We start from the raw sequence: 16,214 nt of genomic DNA on the forward strand, positions 1-16,214 counted from the left end.
ATATTGATATTGCATGTGCTTATAGACAAAAACAAATGAGACAAAATTCAATTTATTATTCAACTAAACTGCAAATATATGATTTTTTTTTAACATTTATGAAAACCGTCTCTAAACAAGGTCATAGGGTCACTGACCCTAAAGAGATTCCCTCCTTGGCACAGTGATCTATTTCTTTTTGTCTCTTTCTCTAAATTGTATATAATAATCATTAGATTATTAATATATGAACAATAATCATTAGATTATTAATATATAAACAAAAATAAATGTAAGAAATATTACAATTTGAAAACAAATGCACCCGAACGTGATGACAGCTGCAACTACTTAATGCTAACTTTTAACATTGAAAATGCCATAGACATGCTAACGCATTAGCATCGGGATCCAGATCGTGATCCGGATCACCACTAAAATTTAATCACTTGTTCCTCTTGTCATTTCCAACCACTCCACAAAATTTCATCAAAATCCGTTCAAAACTTTTTGAGTTATCCTGCTGAAAAACAGACAGACAAACAAACAAACGTGACTGAAAACATAACCTCCTTGGCGGAGGTAATAACAAACAACATATTTAAATACTCTGGTTTTTGTTCAGAACAATTACACAAATACACCATTTACACAGCAAGCAGCTGCCATCATGCACCGTGCCAGCCTCTTTCCTGATGTGCATTTGCGCATCACATATGATTTGAACTTTGACATTGTTTCTGATTAAAAAAACAAATTCATCATGTGATGGTGCTTTTACGAGGTCTGTGATAAAAGTAACGGACCTTATTATTTTTTTCAAAAACCATATGGATTTGAATCACGTGTGATTACATCAGACATGCTTGAACCCTCGTGGGCATGCGCGAGTTTTTTTCACGCCTGTCGGTTACGTCATTCGCCTGTGGGCAGTCTTTGAGTGAGAAGTGGCCCACCCTCTCGTCGTTTTTTCATTGTTTAGGAATGGGTAAGAGACTGCTGCTTTGTTTGATAAAAACTTTTTCAAAAACTGTAAGGCACAACTGAGTAGACACCATTCGATAAATTCAAGGGAATCAAGGAATCAAGGAAATTTTATTGTCATATGCACAGAACAGAAGAACTTTCCTGCACAATGAAATGTGGCTACTGCATTTAACCCATCCTATTTGCCAGTAGGAGCAGAGGTCGCCATTAGGCGCCCGGGGACCAGCTCCAGGTGTACATCCCTGCCTTGGTCAACAGCAGGGCTGAGCAAACCAACACCGACCCATAACAAACAACACACATAACACACAACACATAGGCCGGCCCGGTACATAAAACATATATATGAAAGCAAAACACGAGGGAAAAGGAGAAGAAAAAAAACCCCTCATAGCCGCTGCATTACACAGCGGCAATGAGGAAAAAAAAAATCCCATCAGCACAAAAAACAATAATCACAGAGACAAAACAAGGACACAGGACGACAACTGAGATTTGAAAGGACCAGTTTATCAGAACACTCCGGAAGGCAGCCAGTTTCGGCGCCGTCAATGGCCTTGTCTGACAGTCTGGGGGGGAAGGGAACAGCCCTGCGCAGGCTGAGAAAGTCCTGGACAGTCCACAGTTCACGTCACAGCTGGAGAAGCTGAGGGGAGGGGGGAAGACCAGGGAGCGAGGCTTAAGTGTTGTTCTTCTGAGGAGGTTCCTTATCACAGCGACCTTGAAGTGCAGCTGTATTGGGGAAGCCAAATGAATAGCCAGATTAACAGACACCTGAAAGATTCCACAGTTCTAAGAACAGAGTGGCTCTCAATGCATCTGAAATGTAGAATGTGGTCCTCACAGACGGTCATAGCGGGTTTCCAGGGCTGCAATCTTCCTAGAGATGTCATCCAACGCGCGGTTAACCCCCGCCGACTGCGCAGCCACTGCCTTCCCAATCGAATCAATCATATAGGGCAGCTTGGAACGACCAATCAAAGCTGCTTCCACTTTCTTGATTTTCCGGTAAACCAGCAGAGTGCCCGCTCCACACATCAGAAAGCCGGTCACCACCAAGCCGAATATGTACACATCTTCAATGTCCTCCACAGAAAGCATGTAAAGGCACATGACCTGCCATCTCCTCCACGAGTCCATCACGTAACCCATCACATGCGTCCCAGCAGGACAGGTCGGGTCCTCCGCACCCGAAGGTCTTGTAGAAAAAATAGTGTCAATTGCGTTCAGAGACCACTTTAACAGATCCATTTTTGTCGTTTCCAGAAGAGCAAAGCTGCAGCCTCACAGACAACATGCCACAAAAGCAGGAAAGATAAGGAGGGAGGGAGAAGAGAAAAGTGCGTCCGTCTCAGTCGAGTGCAAGCTGGCAAATCATCAGCCGTTAAACTTTTCACCGAAAACCAGCTTAATTTCTTGAATAGTGTCCACTCGGATATTCCTCACAGGTCCAGAAAAAATGTTGATAAAGCAACGCATAAATAATATTAATTCAACTTTTATACATATATAGTCTCTCATCTAGTCTCAGTCTCATCTAGTCTCACCTCTTGTTTAGTGCGAGCAATGAGTCTGGGTCTTTGACATGCACAGGTGGCTGATGCGTGGATGTACTGTAGAGAGGAGCAAATGAAGATTGTCCTTTACTTTCTTCTTTTTTTGGTTGGCCCAAACTCTGTCTTCTTACTGGTAGATTTGCACACTAAAAATGATCTATTTTGCTCCTTGCATGTTAACTTACAATGTTTTCTTTTTCCTTTTTTCCTCTTCTTCTTTTGTTGGTTAACAGTGTTTACAGTAATTTTTTTGTGCTCTCCCTGAAGAACTCTGGTGCCCCCTGGAGGGAGGCACGCCTCACAGTTTGAAAACCAAAGCGTTAGGGAAACCGGCTCTTGTTGCAAATTGCATTTTAATGTTGGAATGTGATGTACCTGGATGACATTCAGATGATTGCATTCCGCAGAGCTGCCATGGCTCAGCTCAATGTTGACTGGCACACTCCTGACCACTCGGCCAGCTCCCACTGGAATTCCCCTGTTGCCAGGAAACACAGCGGGGTCAGCACCTGTGTGAGCACAGACAACCCCCATCTCCTCTCCATATTGCGCTATGGGCCGGTCGCAGTTCTGCACGCAACTCCAGTAACAGTGCTCTTGGTAACTGGAAATGGTTTATGAGCCACTTATCATCATTCGCAAGTAAATCCTCATTTTCCCTGAATACACACTCATGCCGGATTGCACAATTTACAAGATCCTGTAACAATGCTAACACAGCCATTGTTGATGTCATTTTACACATAAGTTTGGGCATGCTTTTATGTCCACCCATGTAATTGCAAACATGTGGGTGTGTTAATTGCTCATAAGTGTGTCTCTCATGTGCACATCACTTTGATGACTTCTTGTTTTCACACTATTAACAGTGTTCCGGCATCACCTCTACGTGCCCCCAGTGGAACAATAGCCGTTGAAATGTGTGTACACCAATCCGGATTAATGCGTGACGCACCGCACATTTCCTGGTCATTTCACTTTTGATACATCTGAACGTTGGCGTGGAGACGGACGTACACCACATTTTGTGCATACGCACACTTTGTACATGAGGCCCCTGACATGCAAAATTAGTGGACAAAACATTTGTGCAGGAGGTACACAACTTTATTTTAACTATTATTATTATTTTTTAAATAAAGTTGTGTACCTCTATATCCCATCAATGGGAAATTTCACTTTTTATTTGTGAGATACTGACAAGCCAAAATGAGGCGGGTGGTAGGGGTTAAGAGCCCCTTCACACATAGTGCGAATTTGGTTGAATTGCACATGAAGTGTGCATGAAGCAGGAATCGTATGCAATACGTGTAAAATCGTAGCTGCCTCTAACACCTCGTACACCTGTTGCTACATTTGCCCACACCAGTGGCTGAAAGACAGAGTGTGCCCTCTGAGAGCCCTTGAACCCTCTCACTGCAGGTGCCAGCGAAATTCCAGGTGACACGCATATCTAACACCACTCGCATGGCACTTAGAAAATGTGTGGCCATTCGCACTGTTAACGCAACAACAGTCAGCAGACAATCACTGTCGAGCTTGATGTGAAATTTGTCTAACTGCCCCCACGAGTGTGCCTTTGCAAACAGACACAATGGTATGTTGGTGTGTGCGCTGAACTGACAGGGGGTGTGTGTGTCCACAGGAGCGGCTGTGTAGATCTGTGGTTCTGTACGTCATGTCTGGGAACCATGTACCGTGTTTGGACGGTCATGAACTAACAACTGTCCACTGTGATGCGCTTGTGTCTGCTTGCTGTCATCACGTGGACATACATAAAAACATATATCGCTGTTGCAGTGGGCTGCAGCAAGCGTGCGCACATGGCACACATTGACAGGCTACCCCAGGTTATCCGGACCGGCAGGTCATGACACTCAGCGGTGATTTCATTGTCACGCCACCCAGGTGAGCTCTGTTCCACATGACGTGGTGTCTGTCCTGCAGCACACCATCCACAAGACATGCATGTCAGGCAGGACACACGCGTGGTGCCGGCTGGACATGCCGCCAGCAGATGTGGACATGATAAGAGCGCCCTGCTTCTCATTCATGTCATTTCATGACTGTACGTCTGTGACCATGGGTCATCTACAGAGGAACAGATGGATCATACCTGTATTGTCTGCTTGATAAAAGGGATTTAATAAAATGTGGTGTTTTATATGGTGTGTGTTTTTTTTTTTTAATACGTCCATGTCCTTCTTGATATCAGGCATTTTCCCGCACCTTTCACAGGACAGCAATGGTAGCTCAGTGGTAAAGTTTCTGACTGGCAGTCAGAGCTTTTGGAAAGTGCAGGTTTGAATCCTGTGGGTGGCATGTGTTTTTTATTTTTTTTTCATTTTCACAGCAGCTGCGCACACATTGCGCAGCTGCTCGCACTGTGTTCCCGCATGCACGAAACCATCGCAGCATGTATTTTTTTGATTTTTTAGTTATTTTTCTTCACAGCAGCTGTGAAGAAAAATAAAGAGCAGCTGCGCGATGTGATCACATTGCGCACCTTTCGCACTGTGCTCCATCGCAGCGGCATCGTGCACACCTGCCTATTGGCTCAATGTTTTCGTGGATCGCTCATACGAGCTGTTCCACCGTGAGTCACCCTGAGTTGTACTTATTCGTACTACGTGTGAAGGGGCCCTAAGGTACACAACTTTAAAATGAAACATCTGCAGAGCTCTGCAACCACAACAGACCTAGCCACTGTGAAGTGGCCTTTATTCTTTTTCAGCTTAATTGTTTGAGCTGAGTGACTGAGGATATACACAGGTTGTACATCACCCTGTCCTCACATTTCATCTGGTATCATGGATAAAGCTATTAACATCTCTGCACAGAAAGAGTAACAATGTAACTCATAAAAACCAGGGATGTGATTCAAGCAGTAATAAATGATGATGATGAGTTATTTATTGAAACCAACAGTGAAATAATGTATGAAGGAGCGTATAGGTTCTGAGCAAAGAGCTAACTTACTGTATTATTCATAGAATGAGCATCACTCAAAATAAAAAAGCAGGAAGACTAATGCAAACAACAGAATCCAGAGAAATTCAGAAAATAAACAAAGAGCAAAGAAAAAAAAGACCCTTCCTTGACAAAGTAAGACAAAACAAATGATGCAAAAAATAGCTAACGTAAACAGGTGAGTATACGTACAGAATCACTGATGAGGAGATGCGCTGCATTTATTATTTTGTAATTTGGTGCTATCAGTGTATCTCAGTAACATGTGGAAGCTATCAGTGACAAATCAACACACAGAGAATTGAGTAGTTTATGTTTTCTGGCATGTCTTCAGAAAATATGTTTCTGTGTTGAAAATGTGGGATGGTCTAGTGTTCATCACACTCATCACATGCTACCAGCAATATATATATATATATATATATATATATATATATATATATATATATATATATATATATTGCTATAAAATTGCATTTTACACAATTTTTAGTAGCTTTGTAATTTATAAAATAATTGAACTCCCCCCACAAAAAGAAGAAAGAAAAGCAGTTTTGCTTGTTGTACAAGTATGATAATTCATTAATTCATTTATTTGTTTTCTAAACCTGCTTATTCCAGTAAAGAGTTGGGGTGCTGGAACCTATTGTAGCGGTTACTGGGTGAGATGTGGGGTTCACCGAGGACAGGTCATCAGTCGATTGCAGGACCAACACGTATAGACAGACAAACTCAGTCAAGTTCTTGTCTACAGTCATTTTATAACCACCAATTCATCTAACGTGCTGTTTTTGAAATTGGGAGGAAACCGAGCCCCTGAAGTGAACCTATGCAAACACTTGGAGAACATGTAAACTCCACACAGAAAGGACCAGGTTGGATTTGAACACAAAAGCTTCTTGCTGCAAGGCAACAGTGCTAACCACTCACCACTGTCCAGTAGTATAATGAGACATTTAATAGAGAATTGAATTTATAATTTTTGAAAAGTACGAGTATGTGATCAATAAGTGGACAACATTTTGCTTGTTATAATGATATAAATGTAAAACAGACTTTAAAAATATTTTAAAAATTAAATAAATTATGAATATGCCAATAGACAAGCTTTTTTCTGATAAAACAACGTATAAAGGCAGGAAGTAAAAGAACAATCAAAGGCTATCCACACACACACACACACACACATGCACGCACGCACACACACACACACACACACACACACACACACACACACACACACACACACACACACACACACACACACACACACATTTCTGCAGCTTACACACCACAATGGAAAGAAACTTTACAAAAAAACAAAAACAAAAACAATTAAGAAATGGTAATCATTTTAATTTAGGTTTCATGACTAATGATTATAGTTTTAATTTCTATTTAATTCCATTCCATTCTATTTAATTAAATACTTTTTATGTGCATATATGTATTACTTTATCAACTTATCAAGAATTAAAGGCAAAAACAGCAACTCGTGAAGCCATTTCCCTTTGAAATGGAACAATTTTGGCTGAACTATGCTATTGTTTTACAAGAGTATTATGTTAATCAATTCATTATTTATGGAATATTGTTATCGTTTTGCTTCAAAGTAATCAGATTTGAATGAATCTGAAAAAGCCTGCTTTATTTTAAAATAATATGTTTTTCATAAATCCAATAAATTTCCTGGAACATTTTTAAAATTATAATCTATTAATGACACACTAATGTAGGGGGAAATCACTAAAACATTGATAAAGAAATGTGAAATGAAACCTGACCTTTCAACATCAAGTTCTCTCGTGCTATTTGTTTGTTTGTTTGTTTGTTTTTTATTTAAAACTGTTTGTAATTTTTAACATGAATATATGGAGACTTGCCGAATTTGCCCATGAACATTTCATATAACTTTGTCAGCAAAACATATATGTAAAACTTTTATAAATATGTAAAAGCTTATTTTTTGTACCTGTGGAGGAGACACCAGAGCAACAGATTAGGAGCAGTGTGATCATAGAGACAGCAGCCATCTTCATCATCACCATCTTCATCACCACCTCCCTCATATTCTGCAGAAAAGAATAACCACCGCTTTCCACTATCATAGTCATTTCCTGAGTGGAGTTACAGCACCTTCTCTGTGTGCGTACGTGTGGTTTGTAGAGGAAGTGATCCAACAAAGAGGCTCGATCTAAACCAGCCAGAAACAAAGATAGAAACAGCTGTTTAAAAATTCAGACATCATGAGCTACAACATTAAGTCCAACACATTTTCAAATTCATGCAAGTGTTGCATGCAGTGACATTTTTATGAATTTATTTATTCAGCACACATATGAATAACAACACAAACAATAACAAAACTCATAAAAATAACAACGTACAATGAACATGTATGGCTGAAAGGGTGAAGGCAGAAGCAAAGCTAGTAAATACCCTCCCCTTATACCATAAAAAATAAAGAATGTATACATACGAGGGCTGTCAATAAAGTTACGGTCCTTTTTATTTTTTTCAAAAACTATATGGATTTCATTCATATGTTTTTACGTCAGACATGCTTGAACCCTCGTGCGCATGCGTGAGTTTTTCCATGCCTGTCGGTGACGTCATTCGCCTGTGAGCACTCCTTGTGGGAGGAGTCGTCCAGCCCCTCGTCGGAATTCCTTTGTCTGAGAAGTTGCTGAGAGACTGGCGCGTTGTTTGATCAAAATTTTTTCTAAACCTGTGAGACACATCGAAGTGGACACGGTTCGAAAAATTAAGCTGGTTTTCAGTGAAAATTTTAACGGCTGATGAGAGATTTGAGGTGATTCTGTCGCTTTAAGGACTTTTCACGGTGCGAGACGTCGTGCAGCGCTCTCAGGCGGCATCATCAGCCTGTTCAAGCTGAAAACCTCCACATTTCAGGCTCTATTGATCCAGGACGTCGTGAGAGAACAGAGAAGTTTCAGAAGAAGTCGGTTTCAGCATTTTATCCGGATATTCCACTGTTAAAGGAGATTTTTTTAATGAAAGACGTGCGGACGGGTCCGCGCGTCGGGACGCAGCCGCCGCGACGCTCCGCCACAGGAAAAACACCTCTGTTGAAAGCCTTAAGGACAAGTTGGAACATGTCCTGCCTGTTAAACAATTTCTCATATACTCACTCCACTGAAAGCCATCAAAAGCCGCCTGGATTTTACAAATGGTTATCAACACGGAGGTGTTTTTCCTGTGCCGCCGCGCCGCGTCGGCTGCGTCCCGACGCGCGGATCCGTCCGCACGTCTTTCATTAAAAAAATCTCCTTAACAGTGGAATATCCGGATAAAATGCTGAAACAGGAGTGCTCACAGGCGAATGACGTCACCGACAGGCGTGGAAAAACTCACGCATGCGCACGAGGGTTCAAGCATGTCTGACGTAAAACATATGAATGAAATCCATATAGTTTTTGAAAAAAATAAAAAGGACCGTTATATTATTGACAGCCCTCGTATATAAATATATATACTCATAACAACAATATAAAATAAATGTGCATGAAAAATACAACTCAGTCAATGCACCAAAATTTCAAAAGACAACCAAACGAGCAACAGTGCACAAATCCAAGCACAAAAACAAAAATGGTAAACCTAATTCTTCAAACTATAACGGGTAAATATATTATTTTTATAAAGCCTTTTAAAGCCAAATAAGGTACCAAGTAATGTAATATTATCTGGGCAATTATTCCAAATATTAACACAGCTAACGGAAACACAATGACTTTTTACAGTAGTTCCGATCTTTAATTTCTCAAATAATAATGTCCCTCTCAATTTGTAGCTGGAGTCCCTGGTTTTAAACAGATGCTGGACATGTTCAGGCAAATGTTTTTTTAAACTTTATATATAATTTGTATTGTGATGTAATCAGTCAAGTTCCAGAATTATAAAATCTGTAAAAAAACAAATAACGGATTTGTTGGCTCACTATATGGTTTATTACTGATAATTCTTATAGCTTTCTTATGCATCAGAAACATTGGATTTGTTGTGAAAGTGTAGTGACACGGACCCACAACAGGGGGCGTAAATGAATGGACAATGAATGAGCCAAAATACAACACTTTACTGTTGTGAATGTGCACAACGAAATACAGACGATTACGGAATTTATATGTAGTCAATCCACAGAGGTGACGTGTGGGCAGGCTCGAGGATAGAAGACGTCTGTCCAGACAAGAACCGGATCCCACACGATTTCCACTGCCACTGAACCCGGAAGATATTGGAGCCGCCAAATCCCGAGTCCCCAGGTGGCCACCGTCTCCGGCTGTCGGATCTGGTACTGCTGGCAGGAAGCAGAAACAGTTAGGTGTGGGTGTGTGCACACCCAGTAACAGTCAGCAATACAGGTGGGTATTACACCTCCACCTCCGCAATTATGAACACACAATCTTTTACAGAACCTGAACAGTCACTTGTCTCACTAATCGTGAAGGGTGCGCTCTGTCACCCTGCCGTCACCGACCAGCTCAGCCTCCAGCTGACGCAAGTAACCAGGTACTCCTGTAAAAGACAGACAAACGGAGTGCGATACGGCACAGATACGGCTGAGGATTATTACCTCCAATGGTAGGTGATATCTCGGCATCGGGGTGGAGATGTCGTCCGGCCTTTATGGAGTGGTTGATGAGATGGTGATAGGTGACAGCTGTCCCGGCTGTTCCTGTGAGGCAGCAGCGCCCTCTCGTGCCTGAAGCCCGCACTTCAGGCAGGGCACCCTCTGGTGGTGGGCCAGCAGTACCTCCTCTTCAGCGGCCCACACAACAGGACCCCCCCTCAACAGGCGCCTCCCGGCGCCCGACCAGGCTTGTCGGGGTGTCGGGTGTAGAAGTCGGCCAGGAGGGCCGGGTCCAGGATGAAGCTCCTCTTCACCCAGGAGCGTTCTTCGGGTCCATACCCCTCCCAGTCCACGAAATACTGGAACCCCCGGCCCATACGACAGACGTCCAGGAGCCTGCGTACTGTCCACGCGGGCTCCCCGTCGATGATCCGGGCAGGAGGCGGCGCCGGTCCGGGAGCACAGAGGGGTGAGGTGTGGTGTGGTTTAATCCTGGAGACGTGAAAAACAGGGTGGATCCGCAGTGAAGCCGGGAGCTGGAGCTTCACTGCGGGGCTGAGGATCTTGAGGATTTTAAACGGTCCAATGTACCTGTCCTTCAACTTAGGGGAGTCCACTTGGAGGAGGATGTCCTTAGTTGAAAGCCACACCTCCTGCCCAGGCTGGTATGCAGGGGCCGGGGAACGCCGGTGGTCTGCATGGGCCTTAGCCCTCGTCCGGGCCTTCAACAAGGCAGAACACACCCGACGGCATCTTCGCAGGTGGGCCTGGACTGAGGACACACCGACCTCTCCCTCCACCACGGGAAACAATGGGGGCTGGTACCCCAAACACACCTCAAACGGGGAGAGGCCGGTGGCAGAGGACACCTGGCTGTTATGTGCGTACTCGATCCAGGCCAGATGGTCACTCCAGGTCGTCGTGTGTGCGGACGTCCCACAGTGTAGGGCTTGTTCTAGTTCTTGGTTGGCCCGCTCTGCCTGTCCGTTGGTCTGCGGGTGATACCCGGACAAGAGGCTCACGGTGGCCCCCAGTTCTCTGCAGAAGCTCCTCCAGACCTGTGAGGAGAACTGAGGACCACGATCCGAGACAATGTCAGTTGGTATCCCATGCAGATGCACGACGTGGTGGACCAGGAGGTCTGCTGTCTCCTGGGCCGTTGGGAGATTCGGGAGGGCCACGAAGTGGGCCACCTTGGAGAAACGGTCCACTACTGTGAGGATGGTCGTCATGCCCTGGGACGGTGGGAGGCCCGTGACAAAGTCCAGGCCAATGTGGGACCAGGGGCGACGAGGCACCGGGAGCGGTTGCAGAAGTCCTTGAGTTTTGGAGTGGTCTGCCTTGCCCCTGGCACAGGTGGTACAGGCCTGAACGTATGCCTGGACATCGGCTTCCATGGACGCCCACCAGAAGTGCTGCCAGACCACTGCCACGGTCCTTCGCAACCCTGGGTGACAGGAGAGCTTGGAACCGTGACAGAAGTCCAGGACTGCAGCTCTGGCCTCTGGTGGGATGTAGAGGCGTTTCTTCGGGCCTGTGCCTGGGTCCGGGCTCCGTGCCAGGGCCTCCCAAATGGTCTTCTCCACGTCCCAGGTGAGGGTGGCTACGATAGTGGACTCAGGTATGATGGATACCGGCGGATCCGACAGCTCTGTTTTGACTTCATCTTCATGTACCCGGGACAGGGCATCAGACCTTTGGTTCTTGGTCCTGGGACGATAGGTGATCCGGAAGTCAAAACGCCCGAAGAACAATGACCAACGGGCTTGCCTGGGGTTCAGCTGCTTGGCGGTCCTGATATACTCCAGGTTCCGATGGTCCGTGAAAACCGTTAACGGCTCCGAAGCTCCCTCCAACAGGTGTCTCCACTCCTCAAGAGCCTCCTTTACCACAAGAAGTTCCCGATTGCCCATGTCATAGTTCCGCTCTGCCGGGGTCAACCTGCGAGAAAAGTAGGCACAAGGGTGAAGAACCTTGTCGGACTCCCCGCTCTGGGATAACATGGCTCCTATCCCTGAGTCAGAGGCGTCCACTTCAACCACAAACTGGCGGCAAGGATCAAGCTGCACCAGAACTGGTGCAGTCGAAAACCGACGTTTCAACTCCCTAAACGCGGCTTCGCACCGATCCGACCAGGTGAAGGGGAGTTTTGGGGAGGTCAGGGCTGTCAGGGGGCTAAATACCTGACTGTAGCCCTTAATGAACCTCCTGTAGAAATTTGCAAAGCCGAGGAACTGTTGCAGCTTCCTACGGCTTGTCGGTTGGGGCCAATCTCTCACCGCCGCAACCTTGGCCGGATCAGGGGCGACGGAGTTGGAGGAGATTATGAACCCCAGGACGGACAAAGAAGTGCGGTGGAACTCGCACTTCTCACCCTTCACAAACAGCGGTTCTCCAACAACCGCTGTAGGACCTGACGTACATGCTGGACATGAGTCTCAGGGTCCGTGGAAAGATGAGTATATCGTCCAGATATACGAAGACAATCGGTGCAGGACGTCCCGCAAGACGTCATTTACCAAAGCTTGGAACGTCGCGGGGGTGTTAGTGAGGCCGAACGGCATGACCAGGTACTCAAAGTGACCTAACAGGGTGTTAAATGCCGTCTTCCACTCGTCTCCTTTCCGGATCCGAACCAGGTGATACGCATTCCTAAGATCTTTTTTGGTGAAAATTTGGGCTCCATGCAGGGGCGTGAACACTGAATCTACCAGAGGTAACGGGTATCGGTTGCGAACCGTGATCTCGTTCAGCCCTCTGTAGTCAATGCATGGACGGAGTCCGTCATCTTTCTTGCCCACAAAAAAGAAACCTGCACCCATCGGGGAGGTGGAGTTCCGGATCAGCCCGGCAGCTAATGAGTCCCGGATGTAGGTCTCCATTGATTCGCGCTCAGGACGTGAGAGGTTGTACAGCCTGCTGGATGGGTACTCGACGCCCGGGATCAAATCAATGGCACAATCTTTCGGACGGTGCGGGGGAAGAGCGAGTGCCACATCTTTGCTGAAGATGTCAGCAAGGTCGTGGTACTCAATCGGCACCGCCATCAGATTGGGGGGGACTTTAACCTCCTCATTAGCAATTAAACCGGGGGGAAACGAGGATCCTAAACACTCCCGGTGGCAGGTTTCGCTCCACTGAACCACAACCCCAGACGGCCAATCAATCCGGGGATTGTGTTTTACCATCCACGGGAAGCCCAAAATCACGCGGGAGGTAGAAGGAGTAACAAAAAACTCAATCTCCTCCCGATGATTCCCAGACACCACCAGAACTACTGGTTGTGTCTTGTGTGTGATTAAAGGGAGAAGGTTGCCATCTAGTGCCCGAACCTTCAAGGTGAAGGAAGCACCACCAGAGGGAGCCCTACCTCCCTTGCCCATCTGCTGTCCAACAGATTCCCTTCTGACCCCGTGTCCACCAGTGCTGGGGCTTGAAAGGTTAAATCCCCGCTCAGGATCATAACTGGGAGTCGTGTGGAAATACGTGTATGTCCCATGTGAATGTCTTGGCCCACCCTTAACCCAGTTTCTAAGGGCGGGCGTTCGTGTTTAACCGCTTGGGGCAGTCTCTCTGCTGATGCTCACTTGAGCCGCAGAAAAAGCACTCCCCGCGGGCCAGTCTCCTCTGTCTGTTAGATGATCTTAATTTGGCCCTGCTCGTGTCCATAGCATCGTCAGCAGGGGGAGCTGTTGCCACACGAGGCTGTGGAGCGTGGGGAGGGCGGAACCTTTTCGGACCCGGAAGGGAGAGGGACGGCGCATGCCCAGCCACGTCCTTCGTCTCGCTCCCGACGGCATTCTTCTAATCGATTGTCTAAACGTATGACTAGATTGATAAGTCCGTCCAAATCCCGCGGTTCCTCCTTGGCCACCAGGTGCTCCTTCAGGACTGACGACAGTCCGTTTATGAAGGCGGTGCAGAGCGCAGTCGTATTCCAGCCAGACCTCGCAGCCGCGATGCGGAAGTCGACTACATATTCAGCTGCGCTCCGACGCCCCTGTTTCATAGACAGCAGCACGGTTGACGCGGTCTCGCCTCTGTTAGGGTGATCAAAAACGGTTCTGAACTCCCTCACAAACCCAGTATAAGTGGGTAAGGAGCCGTGAATTCTACTCCCAAAGCGCCGTAGCACAAGCGCGTGCCTCACCTCGAAGCAAATTAATTACATAAGCCCCCTACTGGCGTCTGACGCATACATCACGGGACGCTGTGCAAAGACGAGCGAACACTGCATTAAAAAGTCAGCGCACGTCTCCACACAACCTCCCAATGGCTCTGGGGGACTTATGTATGCTTCAGCGGATGGTGGGGGGGGGGTCGTTGAATGACCAATGTAACGTCTATATTTGGCACCGGGGTCGCAGGAGGAGAGGCTGCAAGCAGCGCCCTGAGCGCGCGGCTTCCACCTGCACGGTGAGAGCCTCCATCCTGCGGTTGAGGTTGACGTTCTGCCCAGTCATTACATCCACTGATCAGTAACGGAGGTGAGGATTTCCTGCAACTCACCAATCATGCCTCTGCTGACGCCTGTGCACCCTGCTCTTCCACTGGTTGTCCAACAGATGGTTGACTCGCCCCTCTGGATCCATGACGTTGGCCGAGATTATCCTGTTGTGAAAGTGTCGTGACACGGACCCACAACAGGGGGCGTAAATGAATGGACAATGAATGAGCCAAAATACAACACTTTTTTGTTGTGAATGTGCACAACGAAATACAGACGATTATGGAATTTTATATGTAGTCAATCCACAGATGGTGACGTGTGGGCAGGCTCGAGGATAGAAGACATCTGTCCAGACAAGAACCGGATCCCACACGATTTCCACTGCCACCGAACCCTGAAGATACTGGAGCAACCAAGTCCCGAGTCCCCAGGTGGCCACCGTCCTCTGGCTGTCAGATTTGTACTGCTGGCAGGAAGCAGAAACAGTTAGGTGTGGGTGTGGCACACCCAGTAACAGTCAGCATACAGGTGGTATAACACCTCCACCTCCGCAATTACGAACACACAGTCTTTTACAGAACCTGAACAGTCAGTTGTCTCACTGATCGTGAAATGGTAGGTGATACTCCGCAGCGGGGTGGAGATGTCGTCCGGCCTTTATGGATTGGTTGATGAGATGGTGATAGGTGACAGCTGTCAGGAGTTGATGAATGACAGCTGTCACTCCCGGCTGTTCCTGTGAGGCAGTAGCGCCCTCTCGTGCCTGAAGCCCGCACTTCAGGCGGGCGCCATCTGGTGGTGGGACAGCAGTACCTCTTCTTCAGCGGCCCACCAACAGGATTAGTATTAGTTCTATATATATTTCCCCAAACCTCAAAACAATGTCATATATGGAAAAAGTAATGTATGATATACAAGGTCTGTCCGTAAAGTATCGTACCTTTTATTTTTTTCAAAAACTATAGGGATTCATTCATATGTTTTTACGTCAGACATGCTTGAAACCCTCGTGCGCATGCGTGAGTTTTTTCCACGCCTGTCGGTGACGTCATTCGCCTGTGAGCACGCCTTGTGGAAGGAGTGGTCCCGCCCCCTCGTCGGATTTTCATTGTCTGGAAATGGCGGAATGAAAAGGACTTTTCTTCCATCAGAATTTTTTCAGAAGCTGTTAGAGACTGGCACCTGGAAACCATTCGAAAAAATTTATCTGGCTTTCAGTGAAAATTTACGGGCTTCACAGAGAATAAGGACTTTAACTACAGGTTTAAGGACCCCTTTAAAGGACGGTCGGTGCGCCGCTCTGCGAGCTGCGACGACGCGGCACAAACCACTGGATCATTTCTAAGCTGATGGCTCTGTGGATACGAGACCGTCGTGTGCTCTTTCTCTGGTTATCACAAGACCTGGACATCAGCCATTTTCCGGCAGATTTCACTTTTAACAAGAGATTTTGTCATGGAAAGGCCACGCGGAGGCTTCGCGCGTCACGACCGATTTGCTGATGAAGCGAGACAACGGAACACCTCCGTTCGGCGTGTTAGAGGACAAGTTGGACATGTCTATCTCGGCTTTCAGTGCTTACCAGTCGAGTGAGTATAAAAGAACTTGTGGAGAGCTGGGACATGTCCCAACTTGTCCTCTAACACGCCGATAACGGAGGTGTTCCTTTGTCTCGAGA

The 16,214-nt window shown here is 46.4% G+C and overlaps 1 protein-coding gene across 3 annotated transcripts in view; it reads right to left on the reverse strand.

Moving 5' to 3' along the window:
* Positions 1 to 7,625, reverse strand: part of LOC117513635 (T-cell surface antigen CD2-like) — a 94,461-nt gene extending 86,836 nt beyond the window's left edge. For 2 of the 3 annotated variants that reach the window (XM_034173876.1, XM_034173867.1), the window contains exon 1: positions 7,465 to 7,624. In XM_034173876.1, the coding sequence (XP_034029767.1) occupies positions 7,465 to 7,606 (142 nt within the window). In that variant the 5' untranslated portion in view covers positions 7,607 to 7,624. Of the gene's footprint in view, positions 1 to 7,464 lie in introns of all 3 variants that reach the window. The other variant, XM_034173882.1, reaches the window with a different exon arrangement.
* Between the last annotated feature and the right edge of the window lie 8,589 nt (positions 7,626 to 16,214).

Source organism: Thalassophryne amazonica, chromosome 1 (genome assembly GCF_902500255.1).
Source record: "Thalassophryne amazonica chromosome 1, fThaAma1.1, whole genome shotgun sequence".
NCBI lineage: Eukaryota > Metazoa > Chordata > Actinopteri > Batrachoidiformes > Batrachoididae > Thalassophryne > Thalassophryne amazonica.